Source organism: Anomaloglossus baeobatrachus, chromosome 9, assembly GCF_048569485.1.
Source record: "Anomaloglossus baeobatrachus isolate aAnoBae1 chromosome 9, aAnoBae1.hap1, whole genome shotgun sequence".
Taxonomy (NCBI): Eukaryota; Metazoa; Chordata; class Amphibia; order Anura; family Aromobatidae; genus Anomaloglossus; species Anomaloglossus baeobatrachus.
The window spans coordinates 21,715,121-21,739,218 of NC_134361.1; the positions used below are offsets into that span (position 1 = coordinate 21,715,121).

The 24,098-nt window shown below is 46.5% G+C and overlaps 2 protein-coding genes across 2 annotated transcripts in view; one reads left to right on the forward strand and one right to left on the reverse strand.

Annotated features, from left to right (window-relative positions):
* TAP1 (transporter 1, ATP binding cassette subfamily B member) overlaps positions 1–2,152 on the reverse strand; it is a 38,898-nt gene extending 36,746 nt beyond the window's left edge. Inside the window, exon 1 of the mRNA XM_075323244.1 lies at positions 2,137–2,152. The gene's annotated coding sequence lies outside the window, so the exon portion shown is untranslated. The remainder of the gene's footprint in view (positions 1–2,136) is intronic.
* Positions 1–24,098, forward strand: part of TAP2 (transporter 2, ATP binding cassette subfamily B member) — a 30,513-nt gene that overhangs the window by 3,351 nt on the left and 3,064 nt on the right. Inside the window, exons 2-11 of the mRNA XM_075323246.1 lie at positions 5,780–6,296; positions 7,712–7,826; positions 9,018–9,148; positions 11,678–11,883; positions 15,745–15,942; positions 16,045–16,173; positions 18,625–18,813; positions 19,894–20,067; positions 22,755–22,914; positions 23,952–24,088. Of these exons, the coding sequence (XP_075179361.1) occupies positions 5,801–6,296; positions 7,712–7,826; positions 9,018–9,148; positions 11,678–11,883; positions 15,745–15,942; positions 16,045–16,173; positions 18,625–18,813; positions 19,894–20,067; positions 22,755–22,914; positions 23,952–24,088 (1,935 nt within the window). The 5' untranslated portion in view covers positions 5,780–5,800. The remainder of the gene's footprint in view (positions 1–5,779; positions 6,297–7,711; positions 7,827–9,017; positions 9,149–11,677; positions 11,884–15,744; positions 15,943–16,044; positions 16,174–18,624; positions 18,814–19,893; positions 20,068–22,754; positions 22,915–23,951; positions 24,089–24,098) is intronic.

Below are 24,098 nucleotides of genomic sequence, written 5' to 3' on the forward strand. Positions count from 1 at the left end.
TAAGAACTCACGTCATCATTTTAGTGTATTTTTTTTTTGTTTACTGTCTATTCATTGTTTTTCCAAACTAAATTACTTCATAAAAGAGTTTTGTTTGACTTTTATTGTATTTTTTGTCACATATTTTAGTCCCACTAGAGGAGTTGACCATCAAACTGTGATAATCCAGACCGGGCCACAGACATGGCCGACCAGAGAGGCGCCTTTGTGGCTGGTTCCCCATCACAAATCCACAGGGGCACCTAAGGGACGTCAAATCGAACACTCCTGCTGTGTCTCACCACTTAGATGCTGCAGTCAGTATCGATCACAGCATCTAAGGGGTTGACTATCCGGGATCAGAGTTATTGTTAGTCCCATCAGTGCAGAGGATGGTTACTGGTGCCAGCCCTAGATCATGCATTTGGGCTAAAGGCCTACCAAAAAACAATTTTAAGTCAAATTTGCACAAATGCCCTTCTTGTGATCCATCTCGAAGGACAGTTCCTTAAAACATGTTAAGTGGGCCATACACATGAGATAGCGGATGGATAAACACTGGTACATGGAGGCTATATAGTGCTGCCCAGCGTCTGTGTGCCGCCATACAGTCTCTGCTGGGAACAGTATGTACCAAGTTATTTTCCAGTCCACACATAAATATTTATCTTACTATTAGTGTTCCTACACAGTACAATACATACTCCCACAGCCCACCATACGCTATGATGTCCCCACAGTGCCCCACACAGTATGATGACCCCACCCAATTCCTCTATATAGAATGGTGCCCCACAGTGCCGCCCATACTGTATGATGAACCCTACACTCTACCATACAGAATGATGTCCCCGTGGTATGATGACCCCACAGTCCTCCCACTCACTATTATGCCCGCACAGTCCGACCCACTTAGTATGCTGCCCATACAGTGATAATTCTCTCACGATCTCCCCATGCAGTATGATGGCACCACATTCTCCCCACTCTGTATGATACCACACAGTTCCTCCTACATAGTATTTTGCTTCTGCAGTCTCCCTCCACATAGTGTATTGCCCCTACAGTCCTGCCACTCAATATGATGCCCCCACAGTTTCCCCACACAGCATATTGCCCCCACAGTCCCTTCCCACACAATATGATTTCCCCCCCAGTTCCCCCACATAGTATTTTCCCTCTACAGTCTCCCGCCACATAGTATGATGCTCCCCCAGTTCCCCCACACAGTATGTTGCCGCCAGAGTCTCTTCCCACACAATATGATGCCCCCCACAGACCCACCACACAGTATAATGTTCCCACAGTTTCCCCACACAGTATGATGTCCTCACAGTCCCTCCACTTATTATGATGCCCCCACAATAAACCCTCATAGTATGATGTCTCCACAGTCCCCCCACTCATTATGATGCCCCCACAATTCCCCCAAACAGTATGATGTCCCCACAGTCCCTCCACTCAGTATCATGCTCCACAATTCCTCCACTCAGTATGATGCCCCCACAGTCCCTCCACTCAGTATGATGCCCCACAATTCCTCCACTCAGTATGATGCCCCCACAATCCCACCACACAGTATGATGCCCCCGCAGTCCTGCCATTCAGTATAATGGCCCCTACTATCCCCTCATACAGTATGATGCCCATACAATCCCACCACTCAATATAATCCCCCCACAGTCCTGTCACTCAGTATGATGCCCCTATTATATCCTTATACAGTATGATGCCCCCACAGTCCTATCACTCAGTATGATGCCCCCACAGTCCTGTCACTCAGTATGATGCCCCCACAGTCCTGTCACTCAGTATGATGCCCCCACAGTCCTGTCACTCAGTATGATGCCCCCACAGTCCTGTCACTCAGTATGATGCCCCCACAGTCCTGTCACTCAGTATGATGCCCCCACAGTCCTGTCACTCAGTATGATGCCCCCACAGTCCTGTCACTCAGTATGATGGCCCCTATTATATCCTTATACAGTATGGTGCCCATACAATCCCACCACTCAATATGATGCCCTCAGCGAGTTCCCCCACATAGTATGTTGCCCCTACAGTTTCCTCCTACACAGTATGATGGCGCCACAGCCCCCCCACTCAGTATTATGCCCCCACAATGCCCTGCACACAGTTGGATGATTCTCCCCTCACCCATGAAGCGGCTGTCAGTGCTGGCGTCTGTGAAGCTGGATCTGCTTCCTGAGATGCGACGCTGGCTCCAAGCCAATAATCTTCAGTCTCTTATGAAGAGTTAAAGAGATTTTTAAATGTGCATTTAAAGCCGGCCTCTACGCTCCCTACACTGAGACATGGAGAGTTTTATAGGAACCTATGTATTTATAAATCTCCTATATAACTGTATGAGTAGTTTTAGTCGAGTTTTGGGAGTGACAGACTCCTTTACTGTTCTACGGCCACATCTGAGACTATTATCGCAAGTTACGACCCATTTAGCCGAGGCTACTGAGCATGGTAGTGCCCGCTCATCACTAGTTACCAGTACAGAGCACCCGAGCATGGTAGTGCCCGCTCATCACTAGTTACCAGTACTGAGCACCCGAGCATGGTAGTGCCCGCTCATCACTAGTTACCAGTACTGAGCACCCGAGCATGGTAGTGCCCGCTCATCACTAGTTACCAGTACAGAGCACCCGAGCATGGTAGTGCCCGCTCATCACTAGTTACCAGTACTGAGCACCCGAGCATGGTAGTGCCCTCTCATCACTAGTTACCAGTACTGAGCACCTGAGCATGGTAGTGCCCGCTCATCACTAGTTACCAGTACTGAGCACCTGAGCATGGTAGTGCCCGCTCATCACTAGTTACCAGTACTGAGCACCCGAGCATGGTAGTGCCCGCTCATCACTAGTTACCAGTACTGAGCACCTGAGCATGGTAGTGCCCGCTCATCACTAGTTACCAGTACTGAGCACCCGAGCATGGTAGTGCCCGCTCATCACTAGTTACCAGTACTGAGCACCTGAGCATGGTAGTGCCCACTCATCACTAGTTACCAGTACTGAGCACCCGAGCATGGTAGTGCCCGCTCATCACTAGTTACCAGTACAGAGCACCCGAGCATAGTAGTGCCCGCTCATCACTAGTTACCAGTACAGAGCACCCGAGCATGGTAGTGCCCGCTCATCACTAGTTACCAGTACTGAGCACCCGAGCATGGTAGTGCCCGCTCATCACTAGTTACCAGTACAGAGCACCTGAGCATGGTAGAGCCCGCTCATCACTAGTTACCAGTACTGAGCACCTGAGCATGGTAGTGCCCGCTCATCACTAGTTACCAGTACTGAGCACCCGAGCATGGTAGTGCCCGCTCATCACTAGTTACCAGTACTGAGCACCCGAGCATGGTAGTGCCCGCTCATCACTAGTTACCAGTACTGAGCACCCGAGCATGGTAGTGCCCGCTCATCACTAGTTACCAGTACTGAGCACCCGTGCATGGTAGTGCCCGCTCATCACTAGTTACCAGTACTGAGCACCCGAGCATGGTAGTGCCCGCTCATCACTAGTTACCAGTACTGAGCACCTGAGCATGGTAGTGCCCACTCATCACTAGTTACCAGTACTGAGCACCCGAGCATGGTAGTGCCCGCTCATCACTAGTTACCAGTACTGAGCACCCGAGCATGGTAGTGCCCGCTCATCACTAGTTACCAGTACTGAGCACCCGAGCATGGTAGTGCCCGCTCATCACTAGTTACCAGTACTGAGCACCTGAGCATGGTAGTGCCCGCTCATCACTAGTTACCAGTACAGAGCACCAGAGCATGGTAGTGCCCGCTCATCACTAGTTACCAGTACTGAGCACCCGAGCATGGTAGTGCCCGCTCATCACTAGTTACCAGTACTGAGCACCTGAGCATGGTAGTGCCCGCTCATCACTAGTTACCAGTACAGAGCACTCGAGCATGGTAGTGCCCGCTCATCACTAGTTACCAGTACTGAGCACCCGAGCATGGTAGTGCCCGCTCATCACTAGTTACCAGTACTGAGCACCCGAGCATGGTAGTGCCCGCTCATCACTAGTTACCAGTACTGAGCACCCGAGCATGGTAGTGGCCGCTCATCACTAGTTACCAGTACTGAGCACCTGAGCATGGTAGTGCCCGCTAATCAATAGTTACAAGTACTGAGCACCCGAGCATGGTAGTGCCCGCTCATCACTAGTTATGAGTATAGAGCACCCGAGCATGGTAGTGCCCGCTCATCACTAGTTACCAGTACTGAGCACCCAAGCATGGTAGAGCCCGCTCATCACTAGTTACCAGTACTGAGCACCCGAGCATGGTAGTGCCCGCTCATCACTAGTTACCAGTACTGAGCACCCGAGCATGGTAGTGCCCGCTCATCACTAGTTACCAGTACTGAGCACCCGAGCATGGTAGTGCTCACTCATCACTAGTTACGAGTACAGAGCACCCGAGCATGGTAGTGCTCGCTCATCACTAGTTACGAGTATAGAGCACCCGAGCATGGTAGTGCCTGCTCATCACTAGTTACGAGCACTGAGCATGGTAGTGCCCGCTCATTAATAGTTACGAGTACCGAGCACCCGAGCATGGTAGTGCCCCCTCATCACTAGTTACCAGTACTGAGCACCTGAGCATGGTAGTGCCCGCTCATCACTAGTTACGAGTACTGAGCACCTGAGCATGGTAGTGCCCGCTCATCACTAGTTACGAGTACTGAGCACCTGAGCATGGTAGTGCCCCCTCATCACTAGTTACCAGTACTGAGTACCCGAGCATGGTAGTGCCCGCTCATCACTAGTTACGAGTACTGAGCACCTGAGCATGGTAGTGCCCGCTCATCACTAGTTACCAGTACTGAGCACCCAAGCATGGTAGTGCCCGCTCATCACTAGTTACCAGTACTGAGCACCCGAGCATGGTAGTGCCTGTTCATCACTAGTTACCAGTACTGAGCACCCGAGCATGGTAGTGCCCGCTCATCACTAGTTACGAGTACTGAGCACCTGAGCATGGTAGTGCCCGCTCATCACTAGTTACCAGTACTGAGCACCTGAGCATGGTAGTGCCCGCTCATCACTAGTTACCAGTACTGAGCACCTGAGCATGGTAGTGCCTGTTCATCACTAGTTACCAGTACTGAGCACCCAAGCATGGTAGTGCCCGCTCATCACTAGTTACCAGTACTGAGCACCTGAGCATGGTATTGCCCGCTCATCACTAGTTACGAGTACTGAGCACCCGAGCATGGTAGTGCCCACTCATTACTAGTTACGAGTACTGAGCACCCGAGCATGGTAGTGCCTGTTCATCACTAGTTACCAGTACTGAGCACCCGAGCATGGTAGTGCCCGCTCATCACTAGTTACCAGTACTGAGCACCTGAGCATGGTAGTGCCCGCTCATCACTAGTTACCAGTACTGAGCACCCAAGCATGGTAGTGCCCGCTCATCACTAGTTACCAGTACAGAGCACCTGAGCATGGTAGTGCCCGCTCCTTGATCCAACTAATAATAATAATAATAATAATAATAGGGATTAATGTCCATTTTTGGTGTGTCAAGATGGGACCAGCAAGAAGAGACGTGTTGGGACAGGGTAAACTTTGGAACAACATAGTCAAAGATTGCTCAAAGTCTTCGACTCTTTTTTTAAAAATTATCTTTTTTAGTACTTGGAATTTTTTCAATGGCTTTAGCGACTAATGCATATTAGGCTTTTAGCATCTTTTATGCTGTTGGTGCTGTGAGTTGCAGCAGAGTTTACTGTACATTCGGCCTCTAACTTGTGTCCTTTCTCTTTGTAGGTTTCAGCCGAGGTCTCCAGAATGATCTCCTTCTGTTTTCTTCCGCTTTTCGTCTTGGTGGACTCATCCCTCACGTATATATTATCCAGCCTTGTCTCCAGATATAATGCTGTGGATCTCCTTCTCGCGGTGTGGCTAGTCTACATTATTAAAGCTCCGATTCTTGTAGCCATATCCAAACTCCTGCCCCGTCCACGCTGGATCTCCTCGCGCCTGCCCTTCGCTTTAACCCTCAGCTTCGCGCCTCCATTGTACCAGACCCTTAGGCTCTTTCTCACCTCTCAGTCTCCGGAGTTGGCCTCCGTCTTCTCCAGCTCTCTGCTCTACCATCTGCCTCTCCCATTGTCATGTCTGGTCTGGGATCTGATTTTACCTCCTACTAAAACAAAAGAAACGTCCACCGGAGACGAACGAGACCAGAGAGACAGGAAGAATTTTATCAGACTTGTCAAACTTTCGAAGCAGGATTGGCCGTACCTGTCCTCAGCTTTCGTCTTCCTTTTTCTGGCTTTGATATGTAAGTTTATAAACTCTTTACTTTGAGATATGATTTTCTTTACAAGATTTCTAGAAAGGGGAGGTCCTAATAGTCCCTACTGCAGACAGACCAGAATAGGGGGGAGGTTCCTGCTGCAGTAATGGCAAAATGGATGATCTTCTGGGGAACATAGATTTTTATTTCAATATTTGTCATTAGAGGAAAGAAGGGAGTTAAGACATAATATATTAGGATATTTTTCATTTTGTCCTCATACAGTATCATGTAGTTAGGACTTCCACTGTTTACATGGGGCGATGTTTTGCCGATAACGATGATTGTTATGCCAGTATAATCCAAGCAAGCAAGCCTTCCTACGAGCCACTTATTAACTTATATAAACGCTAAATTAGTTATCCGATGATGCAATAATAATCACATACAGTTCAGACCAAAAGTTTGGACACACCTTCTCATATCTAGAACAACTGTTAGGAGGAGACTTTGTGCAGCAGGCCTTCATGGTAAAATAGCTGCTAGGAAACCACTGCTAAGGACAGGCAACAAGCAGAAGAGACTTGTTTGGGCTAAAGAACACAAGGAATGGACATTAGACCAGTGGAAATCTGTGCTTTGGTCTGATGAGTCCAAATTTGAGATCTTTGGATCCAACCACCGTGTCTTTGTAGAAAAGGTGAACGGATGGACTCTACATGGCTGGTTCCCACCGTGAAGCATGGAGGAGGAGGTGTGATGGTGTGGGGGGGCTTTGCTGGTGACACTGTTGGGGATTTATTCAAAATTGAAGGCATACTTAGCCAGCATGGCTACCACAGCATCTTGCAGCGGCGTGCTATTCAACAGGACAATGACCCCAAACACACCTACAGGCTGTGTAAGGGCTATTTGACTAAGAAGAAGAGTGATGGGGTGCTACGCCTGGCCTCCACAGTCACCAGACCTGAACCCAATCGAGATGGTTTGGGGTGAGCTGGACCGCAGAGTGAAGGCAAAAGGGCCAACAAGTGCTAAGCATCTGTGGGAACTCCTTCAAGACTGTTGGAAGACCATTTCCGGTGACTACCTCTTGAAGCTCATCAAGAGAATGCCAAGAGTGTGCAAAGCAGTAATCAAAGCAAAAGGTGGCTACTTTGAAGAACCTAGAATATAAGACATATTTTCAGTTGTTTCACACTTTTTTAAGTATTTCATTCCACATGTGTTAATTCATAGTTTTGATGCCTTCAATGTGAATCTACAATTTTCAGAGTCCTGAAAATAAAGAAAACTCTTTGAATGAGAGGGTGTGTCCAAACTTTTGGTCTGTACTGTATATAATTAGAGAAATGGTAGAGAACATTTTAGCAAATTGAATATATTAATTACATTGTCGTTACGTTGGATGGAAAGGTCTTTACTTCTACAAACCAAAGTAAATATCTTATTGTTAACAGTCGAAATGTCGATTCCTTACTACATGGGACGGATGATCGACAACCTGTCCAACAACTACAAGGAGGCAGAGTTCCTGGCGGCCATACTTTACATGGCTGTGTTGACCATCTCCAGGTGAGTACACTGCATGTACACAGGCAGCACATGTAGAATTGTTGGGCCTGATGATAAAACTATTGAACACACAAATTGGAGATAAGCACACAGTCAGATTTTTGGACCTGAATCTGATTGGTTAATTTGCGTGTCATTCCATTTTTTGTGTGCGTTACTTTTTATGCATTGTCCCATTGTAAACTAAAGATAACATGCTGCAAGTGTTAAAACAGAAATTTCAACCCTGCCTCTGTTATCTCACAGTATTTTTTTGTTTATGTGCAATTGTAGCTTAAGCCTCTTATCTTTATTATTAGTGGATCTCAGCAGTGTGTGAGTTGTAATCCAAGACCACTCCTCTGTGATTAGCAGCTTCTATCTATGGAAATGTACACTGAAGCCTGGTGTGGGCAGGTGCCGCTCTCAGCCAAGCCAGGGCTGTCAAGGCTAGGTGCGGTGCCTACACCACCATGGACTGTTTAACTCTCTAAATTCTGCAATCGATATCGATTGCACTATTTAGGAGGGTATTGCTAAATTGCAAATTTTTCACCAAAATTCCGATATTTCCATAAATAAACACAAAAAAACTAACTAAATTCATCATTTATTTTTTGTTTATGTGTAATTTTAGCTTAAGCCTCTTATCTTTATTATTAGTGGATCTCAGCAGTGTGTGAGTTGTAATCCAACTCTTCTACTCTGTGATTAGCAGCTTCTATCTATGGAAATGTACACTGAAGGCTGGTGTGGGCAAGTGCTGCTCTCAGCCAAGCCACGGCTGTCAAGGCTAGGTGCGGTGCCTACACCACCATGGACTGTTTAACTCCCTAAATGCTGATATTGATATCGATTGCACTATTTAGGAGGGTATTGCTAAATTGCTGTATTTTCACCAAAATTCCGATAATTTTATAAATAAACACAAAAAAAATTACCTAAATTTACCATTGTACCGTTTGGATAAGAAAAATATGTCGCTGTCCAGTTGTGCGCGTTTCTTCAGAAGTGTCTTTAGTTCCATAAAGATGCGGTACATTCTGGTATCTAAATTTACCATTATCATAAAGCATAATGTGTCACGAAAAAACTATTATCAGAATCACCGGGATCCGTTATAGCTCCAGAGTTATTACCACATAAACATTTATGCTCTAGAATTTTTTATATATTGACCCGATGTTGATGCGCAGCTTTCTCTTTATTCAGTTCTGTCTCCGCAGGCTGCAGAGGAGGGTTCTTCATGTTCTCCTTGTTTCGTCTCACCAGACGACTGCGACTTCTCCTTTTCCGCGCGTTCATTAGACAGGACATCGCTTTTTTTGAAACTACTAAAACTGGTAAATACAAACCTGAAACATGTGAAAAGCAGAATCTTGATTACACACATGTCCAACGAGCTTCTTGTACATTATGGGGTCACTCGCTACCAAGTACTTTATATGGTGGAGACTTTCTGTCTGACACTTTTATGGGGGGCAGCTCTGGTATGGGGGTCACTCACTGGCTGCCCTGGAGGCTTAATATCTGCCATTCTGTAAGACAATTGCTGATAACATGTCATGTATGTATGTGTGTCCGCTAAAGGAATCCGCACCGTCGCATTTACAATCACAAACTTTTTCCCAGCCCCCTAATTTGACTCAGGGAACGTCATAGACTATGTTTTGAGGGGAATTTTGAACCCTGCGCTTTAGAGTAATTCCCCCCACAAAAAAAACCGTTTACTTACTGTTTGGATGTGTAAGGTAATATATTGGCTGTTTTGACAATTAGCCTGGATATTTATCAGGTGCCCTATAGTAACCAATCACAGCTCTGCTTCTATTTCCTACAGGTCATTAATAGGAGCAGTGATTGGTTGCTATAGGCAACAAAGGACTTTCTTAGTATAAGAAGCTTATGTGTCAGCTAATATGATTCCGGTGATGAGAGGGAGAGTAAGAGAGACACAGCATGGTAACGAGGGTGAGTGGGACAGAGGGAGACAGTGAGACTGGGAGAGAGGGAGATTGGGAAAGTGGGAGAGAGGGAGAGTGGGAGACAGGGAAAGTGGGAGAGAGGGAGAGTGGGAGAGACAGAGCATGGTAAAGAGGGTGAGTGTGACAGAGGGAGACAGTGAGACTGGGAGAGAGGGAGACAGGGAAAGTGGGAGAGAGGGAGAGTGGGAGAGACAGAGCATGGTAAAGAGGGTGAGTGTGACAGAGGGAGACAGTGAGACTGGGAGAGTGGGAGATTGGGAAAGTGGGAGACAGGGAGAGTGGGAGACAGGGAAAGTGGGAGAGAGGGAGAGTGGGAGATAGACAGAGAGAGGGAGAGAGGGAGATTGGGAAAGTGGGAGACAGGGAGAGTGGGAGAGAGGGAGAGTGGGAGAGAGACAGAGAGAGGGAGAGAGGGAGATTGGGAAAGTGGGAGAGTGGGAGAGAGAGGGAGAGTGGAAAGAGATTGAGAGTGGGAGAGAGAAAGAGAGGTAGACAGAGAGAGTGGGAGAGTGGGAAAGTGGGAGAGTAGGAGAGAGGGAGAGAGGGAGACTTGGAGAGAGGGAGATTGGAATAGTGGGAGAAGGAGAGTGGGAGATTGGGCGAGTGGGAGAGAGACAGAGAGAGGGAGAGTGGGAAGAGAGTGAGAGAGAGAGGGAGGGTGGAAGAGAGGGAGAGTGGGAGAGACAGAGCATGGTAAAGAGGGTGAGTGGGACAGAGGGAGACAGTGAGACTGGGAGAGTGGGAGACTGGGAGAGTGGGAGACAGGGAGAGTGGGAGACAGGGAGAGTGGGAGACAGGGAGAGTGGGAGACAGGGAAAGTGGGAGAGAGGGAGAGTGGGAGAGAGACAGAGAGAGGGAGAGGGAGAGTGGGAAAGTGGGAGAGAGGGAGATTGGGAGACTGGGAGAGAAGGATATTGGGAAAGTGGGAGAGTGGGAGAGAGACAGAGAGAGGGAGAGTGGAAAGAGATTGAGAGTGGGAGAGAGAAAGAGAGGTAGACAGAGAGAGTGGAAGAGTGGAAGAGTGGGAGAGTGGGAGAGTGGAAGAGTGGAAGAGTGGGAGAGTGGGAGAGTGGGAGAGTGGGAGAGTGGGAGAGTGGGAGAGTGGAAGAGTGGAAGAGTGGAAGAGTGGAAGAGTGGAAGAGTGGAAGAGTGGGAGAGTGGAAGAGTGGGAGAGTGGAAGAGTGGAAGAGTGGGAGAGTGGGAGAGTGGGAGAGTGGGAGAGTGGGAGAGTGGGAGAGTGGGAGAGTGGGAGAGTGGGAGAGTGGGAGAGTGGAAGAGTGGGAGAGTGGAAGAGTGGGAGAGTGGAAGAGTGGGAGAGTGGGAGAGTGGAAGAGTGGGAGAGTGGGAGAGTGGGAGAGTGGGAGAGTGGGAGACTTGGAGAGAGGGAGACTGAGAGAGAGGGAAAGTGGGAGAGTAGGAGAGAGGGAGACTTGGAGAGAGTGGCATAGAGGGAGATTGGAATAGTGGGAGAGAGACAGAGAGAGGGAGAGTGGAAAGAGATTGAGAGTGAGAGAGAGAGGGAGGGTGGAAGAGAGGGAGATTGGGAGCATGGGATATTGGGAAAGAGAGGAAGAGTGGAAAGAGATTGAGAAAGAGAGGGAAACAGGGAGAGTGGGAGATTGGGCGAGGGGGGAGTGGGGGAGCAGGAGAGAGGGAGATTGGAAGAGTAGGAGAGAGGGAGATTGGGAGAGAGTGAGAGTGGGAGAGAGAGATAGGGATCCATTTAGGATATGAAAGATCCGGCTCTTTTTGGTGAACACAGCCATGTTAGTCGGATCACCAAAAAGAGCCGGTCTGGCCATCACTATTGTAAATGTGTCTGAATTTGGTAATTTATCATATTTTATTTTACATAAATTGAATGCACATTTTACGCTTTTCCGGCAGGTGACATTTCCTCGCGACTATCACACGACACGGCTCTTGTGAGTCGCTCTATTGCCGCCAATGTGAACATTACCCTGCGTACGTTGATAAAATGCGTTGGCCATCACCTCTTCATGATCTCTCTGTCTTGGCGTCTTACACTCCTCACCTTTCTGAGCATGCCGCTAATTTCCATCGTACAGCGCATATACAACAAATATCACGAGGTGCGTATGTGCGCAGGAACAGGGCGTAGATCACTGTATCATTTTGGGTAAATTCATACTCTGAAGATTTGCTGCAGATTTTCCCCCACAGATTTGCAAATCATATTGTGAAATCCACAGCAAAATCTGTTTGTTACAAGTGAATTTTCTCCATTTTCCATTATTCCATTTAATTCATTTGAATTGGCCATTTTTAGTTTTTATACCTTTTTATCCACCTTTATTCATTTAGGGTATATATATATATATTCACGTGACTTTTTTATGTGAATTTTTCTGGCTGAAAAAAGTAGGCTAAACAAATTCAAGTAAAAAAAAAAGACAATGAGAACAGTAAATACTAAATACAGGAACTGAAAATGATAATTAACCTAGAAACCTACTCTCAAATAAGTGACATACATTAAATAAACATCTGTATGTTCACTGAGTGTTTTCCCTTTGAAATTAATAGGAGGTTTATTCAAGGAGTATTTGAAGGAGTTTTTCATGTAGATTTTCGAGCAGAATCCACTCCAAAATCCACTTAGCTTTTGGAGATATAATAAGGTTTCCAGAAAGGTGCAGAGGCCTATACAGGTTTATTTTGTCAGATCCATATGGACCCATCAGATCAACAGATATGTAAGGTATAGAGCATGACAATAAAGAGCAGTAGTAGATGACACAGCATGGACTGTACCACATAGGAGCTTCATAGGAAAAAGCAAAAACCTCTATCACAGTTACTCATGATGATTAGACGGCTCCTATCACAATGTTATAATGTAGAAGATCACACTTTAGAGTCACTTCCTTTATACGTCTCTTAGCTTTTATAGAAGAACATAAACTGTCCTCCCGGCAAGCAAACATAATACTCAATCTAGACACTCATTTGATGCTCTACTGAAGCATTATGGGATTTATAGCAGAACACAGAGGCTGATAAAGCAGGGTGAAATCTCTTGACTTTCCTGGACATTGTTTGGGTCATGTGATCTTATATTGACCCTGTGCAATACTTGATACCATCTAAGTCATCAGTGAAGTCTGATGAAACAGCATGAAGGAAGAGTAAGGGTACCTTCACACTTTAGCGATGCAGCAGCGATCCGACCAGCGATCTGACCTGGTCAGGATCGCTGCTGCATCGCTACATGGTCGCTGGTGAGCTGTCAAACAGGCAGATCTCACCAGCGACCAGTGACCAGCCGCCAGCCAGCAGCGACGTGCAAGCGACGCTGCGCTTGCAGGGAGCCGGCGTCTGGAAGCTGCGGACACTGGTAACAAAGGTAAACATCGGGTATGGTTACCCGATGTTTACATTAGTTACCAGCGCACACCGCTTAGCTTAACGCTGGCTCCTTGCTCTCCTAGCTACAGTACACATCAGGTTAATTAACCCGATGTGTACAGCAGCTACATGTGCAGAGAGCCGGAGCCGGCAGCACAGGCAGCGTGAGAGCTGCGGAGGCTGGTAACTAAGGTAAATATCGGGTAACCACCTTGGTTACCCGATGTTTATCTTGGTTACAGCTTACCGCAGCTGCCCGATGCCGGCTCCTGCTCCCTGCTCGCTTCATTTGTCGCTCTCTCGCTGTCACACACAGCGATCTGTGTGTCACAGCGGGAGAGCGCCTTTGAAGAAAACGAACCAGGGCTGTGTGTAACGAGCAGCGATCTCGCAGCAGGGGCCAGATCGCTGCTCAGTGTCACACACAGCGAGATCGCTAATGAGGTCACTGCTGCGTCACAAAAAGCGTGACTCAGCAGCGATCTCGGCAGCGAGCTCGCTGTGTGTGAAGCACCCCTAACTCCGGCACACTGTTAAATTTCCCAATAGTGGGTCAAAAAGTGAAGAGTCATTAAGGTTTCTCTGAAAATTTATTGAAAAAAATACAGTTGCAGAGAGTCCGCCTTAAAACGTTTCGGCCTTCGTCTCGGCCTTCATCTGGTCGGACAAACTGACTAATAATGTATTGGTCCCGAAGTAGACAAGGTAATACTGGTATGAACAATAAATCGCCTTGACACGTTAGGTGTCTCTAATGAATAAACTGGCTGATTCTGTCCTGGATCAATGATGTAGTCCCATCTATACTTGTGTTAGTCTATAGGGATTTCTCTGTAGTTTATACGTTATCACTAGATCAATAAGAGCTATGAAGCTAATCCTTATGTGGATAGCAAGAAAGGGGACGCTAGGTCCATCCTGCTCTGATGAAACAGCATGGACTGTAGCACATAGGAACTTTCTAGGAAAAGGCAAAAACTTCTATCACAGTTACTCATGATGGTTAGACGGCTCCTATCACAATCTTATAATGTAGAAGATCACACTGTAGACTCACTTACTTTATACGTTTGGTCTCTTAGCTTATATAGAAGAACATAAACTGTCCTCCCAGCAGGCAAACATAATACTCATTCTAGAAACCTATTTGATACTCTGCTGAAATTTTATAGGATACAATACAGAACACAGAGGCTGATAAAGCAGGGTGAAACCTCTTGACTTTCCTGGACTGTGTTTGGATCATGTGATCTTATAATGATCCTGTGCATTACCATCTAAGTAATAAGTAATCAGCGCTACCTGATAATCCTGCATGAATTGTGGGACGCAGGTTCCTTACATGAAAAGACACAAGATACTATCACAGTTACTGATGATGATTAAGCAGCTCCTGTCACACAGTTGTAATATAGACGATTACTTTTTAGACTCCATGACTTTATATGTATGGTCTCTTAGCTTATGTAGAAGATTATAGAGCGGAGGATAATCCTACGGTCCTCCCAACAGGCAGACACAGTACTCAGGTTAGATACCCACGTGATGCCAATAGAGATAACGATGCATTATGGAATTTTTAGCAGAGCACAGAGGCTAATAAAACAGGGTGAAATCTGAAATTCAACATGGCGTTTGACAGGAGTCTGAATTGTAGGGAAGCGAGTACAATGTAGATAAAATACGGTCAGGTGGGGGTGCAAGGATGGAAAAAACATTCTCACTGAAGTGTTTCTCAAATAACTTTGGGGTCTAAGAGGAATACTTTTTTCCTTGTGGAGACTGACAAACCAGTCTGGTTGTCGGTGAGGAGTTTTATAGCTGTAATGCTCTTCTGGGAAATATGCAAGTTGTCTCTTCAGGAAGGAAGGAGACCAACTCTAGTGCCATCTATTGGAAATAGCAATCCTACAAGTCACAAGTGACCTTTTAACGAGCCTTGTCATATGACATAGGATTTATGCCAGATCAGAACCTCAATTTGCAAACACGGTGTTTTGGGGTGATTGCCTCTCATCACTGCAAAGTATGAGATCTGATTTGGCTGTATGAAAAGCTATAGTGGGGTCTAAGGGGAAAACATTTCTCCTTGTGAAGACTAACAAACAAATCTGGCTGTCGGTGAGGAGTCTTATAGAGTCACTTGTGACTTTTAGGATTGCTACTTCCAGTAGGTAGCACTAGAGTTCGTCTCCTTCCTCCCTGAAGAGACAATTTGAATATTCCCAGAGGAGCATTGCAGCTATAAGACTCCTCACTGGCAGCCAGATTGGTTTGTCAGTCTCCGCAAGGTGAAATGTTTTCCCCTTAGACCCCATTATAGCCTCTCATACAGCCTGATCAGATCTCATACTTTGCACTGACGAGGGGCAATTTTATTATTATTTATTATTATAGCGCCATTTATTCCAATCACCTCGAAACACAGTGTCTGCAAGTTGACATATGACAAGGCTCGTTAAAGAGTCACGTGTGACTTTTAGGATTGCTACCTCCAATAGATGACACTAGTCTCAAATCATTTTGGTACAGAAACTTTTTTAATATACACTATGGACTCACCATTTTTTATTTTTTCCTGTCAGGATCTTGTGAGGCAGGTGCAGGACTCGATTGCTATCTCTGGTGATGTCGCAAAAGAGATTATCGAGTCGGTTAAAACAGTGCAGAGTTTTGCCGCTGAACAAGAAGAGGTGAAGAGGTACGAAGAGTCCCTGCAAAAGACTCATTATCTGCAGAAGTGGAGGGACCTGACCAGAGCTCTGCATCTCCTGTTAATAAGGGTGAGGAATCAATATCAGGCTTGGTCTTGTCCACAGCGAGAAAACCCGACCTAGTGGTGATGAGCCGTGTGCCCTAATAACAGACGCTTTTGTCCCCTACAGATCATCAATCTGGGGTCACAGGTTTCCATGTTATGCTACGGACACACATTAATCCTTGAAGGAGAGATGACCACCGGGGCAATGGTGTCCTTCATCATCTACCAGATGGAGTCTAGCGACTACATACGGGTACGACACTAAAGAAATCACTATGGTGCATGTTTTCCAAGAAAAGTAGTACAATGGTTGTTTAAAAAACCACGCAGGTGACAAATCCCTGAGGAGGTGACATATCCAGCATCTTCTGAAAATTTTGATATGATGAGATTCTCATGTCTGTATAAAGCACGTAATTATTAGTATTTTTTATTAACACAGCAGAGCGCCATACACTGCGTAGTGGCCGTTCTCAGGTATTGCATCCAAGGCCCTATAGAGGGGTGTTGTGAATACGTTTTCCAGTTTGGGGCTCCCTCTGGTGGTCAGTGCTGGCGGTGCAGTTGATGTGTGGAGTGAAATCCACACACCTGTGGAGGACTGGCAATCAGGGTCAGATTGGGCTATTTAACTGTAGTTTTCTCTTGTTACTTGCCGATTCTCAATGGTCTCCTGTGTGTTAAGGACATTCTGTAACAGCTCTGCTCACTTCCAGAACTCCTCTCAGATAAGTGGTCTTTGTACCTCTGCTGTTTGTTTTCTACTTTCTTGTTGTTTTTTTCTGCTTTACTACTAAGGCTTGATTCCTATTTTGTCTGTGTGGAGTTCTTGGTGGAATGGGATCATTCCCTGCTGGGAGTGTCTGTATATTTAGCTCCATGATTCAAGGTATTGTGTTTGTCATGCTTGCTATTAATTCAGTCCCTCATCTGTATTAGTGTTTTTGGATCCCAGTAACATCTGAGTGCTGATACAGTAGGGGAGAGGTTGTGTGACCTCAGGATTTTTCCATATCAGAAGTGCTGGTATATATTAGGGTTTTTACGGCTGCAGACAGTGCTCCTTTCTATCCTTTCCTATAAAGATAGTTTGGGCCTTACCTTTGCTGAAATCTGTCTTTTCTGGCTTTATATTGTGTTTTTCTATATCACCGTAGCCTTTACATGTGGGGGGGCTATCTCTCTATCTTTGGGGACTGCTCCGAGGCAGATTAGCTTTCTTATATTTCTATCTGTGAGATTATTCAGTTCTCCGGCTGTGTCGAGCCGTCTGGGTCATTGTAGGCTCGTCCCACGGCTACTTCTAGTTGTGTGTCAGGATTAGGTCTGCAGTCCGTTAAGTTTCCAGCCACTCTTACCTTTTTGGGATTCCGCATTTTTTGATCCTCCTCGGTCCCTGAATCATAACCGAGGGGAATGGGAGCCGAGCGACAGTATAATAAGACCCATCAGGGAAATGAATGGTGATAGTGTCAAGGGTGTGTCACGGACCTGTGGTGTCCGGCTGCAGAAGGTCGCTGCGTTTGGCTGCACAAACTGCTCCTTGTTGTGAATGGAGTTCTATGTATCTTCGCTGTTAGGGTTAACGCTTTCCCTTTTGGACCCTGTAGACTTCTTGACTTGTCAGCTGCAAATCCTTATTCCCACTCCCTGTGTCTATTTATGCCTTCATTTCCCTTTGGTTTGGTGCTGGTGATAGAGTTTACTCCTATGCTGTCCATATTGCAAGCAGTCGGCTTGCAATCTCCTGCAGAAATGTTGTTGTTTTTCTCCCAAAGTCATCTTGGAGATAAGTTGTCCATTTGCATTCCTCTGTTTGTTTTCCCTGTGTGTTCGATAGGATTTAGTTGGGGTTGACTAGTGCTCTTCCCATCCGGTGATTACCTAGGGCCCAGTTTAGGGTCGGCCAGGGCCTAGGTATCCTGCACGGCGCAAGTCAGAGAAGCCGGCAGTAGGTTTTACCAGGAGTCTCTATCTTCCCTTTCCCTAGAGGCAGGGTTTCCCCACCCCCCTCCTTTCACCGTTCGTCCGGTATTCCCCCATACCAAGCATGACAGCAAGGTAAAAAATCTACCAAAAAGAGACCATGGGTCTGTATTCATCCCTGCATGTTCAGTCTCGTGCATCCTGCCCTAAATCTTTCCTATGACTAATAGATGGACCACAAGTTGCGTTGTACATGGAGAACGCGCTTATATATTTTAAAGGGAATCTAGCAGCAGGTTTTTGCTCCTTAATCTGAGAGCACCATAATGTAGAGACAGAGACTCTGATTTCAGCGATGTGTAACTTATTGGCCGCTTTCTGTAGTTTTTATACAATCAGTGTTTTATCAGCAAGAGATTATCACCGTTGCCATATAGTCCTCCATATTGATGAGCACTGTATATCCCCGCCCCCACCACTAATTGGCAGCTTTCTGCCTATGCATAGTGAACACAGAGCTGCCAATCAGTGGGAGGGGTTATACAGAGGTCAGCAGTGAGAGAACTGGTAGATCTGAAGCAGAGAAAATGTTAATAAAAACTGCAGCAAGCAGCCCAGTAAGTGATAAATTGCTGGAATCGGGGTCTCTGAACCTACATCATGCACCTCTGGTTGGTGGCAGATTGGCTATAATGTCCTCTTTATTTCTGGAGAAATTCTTCAGGAATGATGACTTTTTATCACTGGTTTTGACCTTCTTTCCTCCGTTGCTTTTCAGAGCCTTATTCACATGCTGAGTGAGATAACCCATTCTGCAGGGGTCGCCTCCAGGATCTTCCAGTACCTGGATCGGGATCCTCAGATCTCCACATCGGGATCACTTTGCCCAAAAGATTTACATGGTGAATTTGAGTTCAGGAATGTTACATTTTCTTATCCGTCCCGTCCAGATATCCCCGCCGTCCAGGTAAGTGTGCGCGGCACGAAACTACACAACGCCCTGTGTTCAATACCCCTAACATAAATACAGCTATCTCTCCCACCCGCCCCATACACGGGCACACTCAGCTCAGCTGCCCCATCCTTTTCTTCCCTGGCGTCTTCCGTTGGGAGGCCCCATACACATTGTTGTCCTGGTGGAGTCCTCTGACTCTTCTCTGATGTGTACACAGGCCTATGTCCTGACTAAAGACCTATTTGGGTGTGTTCCTGTCACACACAGACTTGGGGAAGGTCAAGCGTGCATGCAGGACACACAACAACAAGGGCTTCACCAACAACAAATAAGCAGTACATCGGGGACACGTAAACAACAGTGGGCTCTAGTGCTAGTGAGGGGGCTGATGGGACACCTCCTGCACCCGCACCCTGCACTCCTAGCCAGTCGTCCCTATACAGGTTTCTCAGTTGTCGCCGAGCAGGATACCTGAAACCTTGAGAAACCTTGTAATAACCCTGGCTAGTGAGCTGGCAGGTAAGGATGTTAGTCCACTGTTGCTTTAATACAGAGTAATAGTAACAGTGAGATTGCTGTGACAAGTCCATTTTTTAAACCAAAATGTTCTTGTCCTGGTTTATCTTTAGGGCACAAGTAATACAAACCATTAGCCACAAGCCTGATCTGAAGATTTCACAACGCCATTACAGCAGATGCTCATTACATTTAGAGGATGACTGTGCTTTATGCATTGGAATCAACTGATCCTATGCACTGACAATAGCCAGCGTTCCCAGTGTCTGCCGATAAATGTGGGGTACCGCCATCGGACATTAACTCATCGGAGTCACTTGATGGGAGATGGTCTCCTTGTCTCTCTTCACCAGCATACCGGATAGATAGTAATAAGCTGTGATTCCATAGAGATGCTTTAACTACATGTTGGCTTTGCTAGAGAAGGGGGCTGGCTTAGCTATCACAGGAGAAGTGAGGTCTGGACCCCTTCCATCCTAAGTCTTCTCATCCTATAAGTCGCTCTGATCTCTCACATACGTGGCCTATTTTCTCACTGTCCATTGATTAGACTCACCCCCTATCCTTTATTTACAGGACTTATCCTTCAGTCTTCCCCCGGGAAGCGTCACCGCTCTTGTTGGACTCTCGGGAGGGGGTAAGACGACCTGTGTGTCCCTTCTGGAGCGATTCTACGAGCCCCAGAGCGGGGAAATCCTTCTTGATGGGAGACCTCTGGCCGAATACGACCATCAGTATCTGCACAGTAAGGTATAAAGCCAAGACAGCCGGAGAATCGACAGCACATAAACCTTCACCAGATGAATGTCATCTATTGATATGTATTAATATTTTACGCTGAATTCCTCAATGTGACCGGAAATCCAGAATATTGTCTGCCCTCATGATCACTACTTTATATCACAGATTTCATAAAACCTTCATATTTATACAGATGGGTGATGATAGTGACTACTATATGCTTCATTTATATTATCTGTGCTTAGTACTACTTTAATTCTGGGGATTCATTCAATTTATCAAAATTGTCCTACAGGAAAAGCTTTACTCCATTACCCCAACTGTCGCCAGTGTCAGATCGGTGCTGAGAATTAGTTCTTTTGAAGGTCTCGTAGCCACAATAAGTACATTGTGTACGGACCCGGGACAGCTAGGTACAAAGTGGTGTAGCCATTCTGTGTTCTGCGGCTCAGCTTCCAAAGAATGAATGTGATCTGAGCTGTAGTAACAAGAACGGCGATAACACTGTGTATGGAGCTGTGCTGTTCCAGCTCTGTACACTGTGTATGGAGCTGTGCTGTTCCAGCTCTGTACACTGTGTATGGAGCTGAGCTGTTCCAGCTCTGTACACTGTGTATGGAGTTGTGCTGTTCCAGCTCTGTACACTGTGTATGGAGTTGTGCTGTTCCAGCTCTGTACACTGTGTATGGAGCTGAGCTGTTCCAGCTCTGTACACTGTGTATGGAGTTGTGCTGTTCCAGCTCTGTACACTGTGTATGGAGTTGTGCTGTTCCAGCTCTGTACACTGTGTATGGAGCTATGCTGTTCCAGGTCTGTACACTGTGTATGGAGCGGTGCTGTTCCAGGTCTGTACACTGTGTATGGTGTTGTGCTGTTCCAGCTTTGTACACTGTGTATGGAGTTGTGCTGTTCCAGCTCTGTACACTGTGTATGGAGCTGTGCTGTTCCAGCTCTGTACACTGTGTATGGAGCTGTGCTGTTCCAGCTCTGTACACTGTGTATGGAGCTGTGCTGTTCCAGCTTTGTACACTGTGTATGGAGCTGTGCTGTTCCAGCTCTGTACACTGTGTATGGAGCTGTGCTGTTTCAGCTCTGTACACTGTGTATGGAGCTGTGCTGTTCCAGCTCTGTACACTGTGTATGGAGTTGTGCTGTTCCAGCTCTGTACACTGTGTATGGAGTTGTGCTGTTCCAGCTCTGTACACTGTGTATGGAGCTATGCTGTTCCAGGTCTGTACACTGTGTATAGAGCTGTGCTGTTCCAGCTCTGTACACTGTGTATGGAGCAGTGCTGTTCCAGCTTTGTACACTGTGTATGGAGCTGTGCTGTTCCAGCTTTGTACACTGTGCTGTTCCAGGTCTGTACACTGTGTATGGAGCTGTGCTGTTCCAGCTCTGTACACTGTGTATGGAGCTGTGCTGTTCCAGCTCTGTACACTGTGTATGGAGCTGTGCTGTTCCAGCTTTGTACACTGTGTATGGAGCTATGCTGTTCCAGCTTTGTACACTGTGTATGGAGCTGTGCTGTTCCAGCTTTGTACATTGTGTATGGAGCTGTGCTGTTCCAGCTCTGTACACTGTGTATGGAGTTGTGCTGTTCCAGCTCTGTACACTGTGTATGGAGCTGTGCTGTTCCAGCTTTGTACACTGTGTATGGAGCTGTGCTGTTCCAGGTCTGTACACTGTGTATGGAGCTGTTCTGTTCCAGCTCTGTACAGTGTATGGAGCTGTGCTGTTTCAGCTTTGTACACTGTGTATGGAGCTATGCTGTTCCAGCTTTGTACACTGTGTATGGAGCTGTGCTGTTCCAGCTTTGTACACTGTGTATGGAGCTGTGCTGTTCCAGCTTTGTACACTGTGTATGGAGCTGTGCTGTTCCAGCTTTGTACACTGTGTATGGAGCTGTGCTGTTCCAGCTTTGTACACTGTGTATGGAGCTGTGCTGTTCCAGCTTTGTACACTGTGTATGGAGCTGTGCTGTTCCAGGTCTGTACACTGTGTATGGAGCTGTGCTGTTCCAGCTCTGTACAGTGTGTATGGAGCTGTGCTGTTCCAGGTCTGTACACTGTGTATGGAGCTGTGCTGTTCCAGGTCTGTACACTGTGTATAGAGCTGTGCTGTTCCAGCTTTGTACACTGTGTATGGAGCTGTGCTGTTCCAGCTTTGTACACTGTGTATGGAGCAGTGCTGTTCCAGCTCTGTACACTGTGTATGGAGCTGTGCTGTTCCAGCTCTGTATACTGTGCATGGAGCTGTGCTGTTCCAGGTCTGTACACTGTGTATGGAGCTGTGCTGTTCCAGGTCTGTACACTGTGTATGGAGCTGTGCTGTTCCAGCTTTGTACACTGTGTATGGAGCTGTGCTGTTAGAGCTCTGTACATGGTATACTTCCGTGAGTGGCAAACAGCTTATTAGTGGCGGTGCGAGATGTCGGCTCCCTCGAATCTGATATTGATGACCTAGCCAATTGGAGAGCCATCAATATCATAGTTCTGGACATCCCCTCTAATAATAAAGTTAGAAAGTAACTGGATTTTTGATAGATCTGCAGTTCAAATCAGCTGCTAAGAAAGCATGAGCGAGGCAGACAAAACAGCACTTTTAGCATGGAGATAAAGATAGGAGGAAGTAAAATAAGGTAATTTTTAGATCTAAGTAAATGGCAGCAAACAATATACTGATAATGTCCCCTCTAGGTGGCGCTGGTCGCCCAAGATCCTGTTTTATTTGCTGGAACAATAAAAGAAAACATTAGTTACGGACTCATCAGCAAGAGCGACGAGCAAGTGACAGAAGCAGCGAGGAACGCAAAGGCTGAAAGCTTCATCCGTGACCTGGATGACGGCTACAACACAAGTGAGTGACAGAAGCATTACATTCTGCAGCTGTGATTATTATTATTTTTTTCCTGTTTTTAATAAACTATCATCAGATCACAGCTGGGGCTTTATGTACTAACTCCTTCCCAATGAAGAACATAATCACATTTCCTACATTAGGTCTACATGTATGGAGTGAGCTGTGTTATACAGCCGGCATCTGCAGCTAACAGCAGCGACCAGAGCTGCCTCCGATCACTGCTGTTTACCATTTACATGCTGCTGGCAGTCACTGACAGTAGCATTTAAATAACACCTTTTTCATATTCATAAAAAGACCAATTTCTCAAAATAAAAAAATGAATGAGCCCATGTGGCCAATGCAATAAAGTGAAAAAAATGGAAGCACCGGATTGGTTGTTTTTCAGCTTCTGTAACTGATTGTATTCACTAATATACTGTACTTAATTAATGGATGCTCCAGGGAGTTCCCTGCAGATCCCAGGTCCCGGCAGCTCATTTTCTTCCATACTCAGGACAGAGGCCCCTCCACAAGTGTGGGCAAGTGGGAATGAAGGGGGCTGCCTGACTGATCAAAGCCAGCCCCCTTCTCCATCACCACTGATACAGGGGCTGGAATCCCTAATGGCCTGAAGCAGCCAGCCTCCACCTTACACATCACTGGCCACATAGGGAAAAGTAATAAGCTGTCACCTATTAGGGGGGTCCATATACTGTATATTAACCCCTTAATGACATTCGCAATTCATGAACTGTGGGATTGCTGTATATAGTACAAGTGATCAGATGATCGCAGGTTCAAGTCCTCTAAAGGGTAAAAGTTAAAATTACAAAATAATAAAATAGTTATGGCTCTGGGAAGAAGGGGGGAAAAATAAAAAATTGGCGGCATCAGGAAGGGGGTGAACTTATCTGACTTTCTGGCCAAAATCGTCACCGTTATACCATATTGTGCTGCATTTTCACATCTGACGCCTGGTTTGACATTATACATTATTAATCAGATTGTTTTTACATTATGTGATACAGAAATGCGTTCTCCTGTTTCCACAGGTGTTGGGGACAGCGGGGCTCAGATGGGGGCCGGGCAGAAGCAGCGCATCGCCCTCGCTCGGGCTCTCGCTCGGAGACCTAAGTTACTGATTCTGGATGAAGCTTCCAGTTGTCTGGATGTAGAGACGGAGCACGAGGTGCGGTACG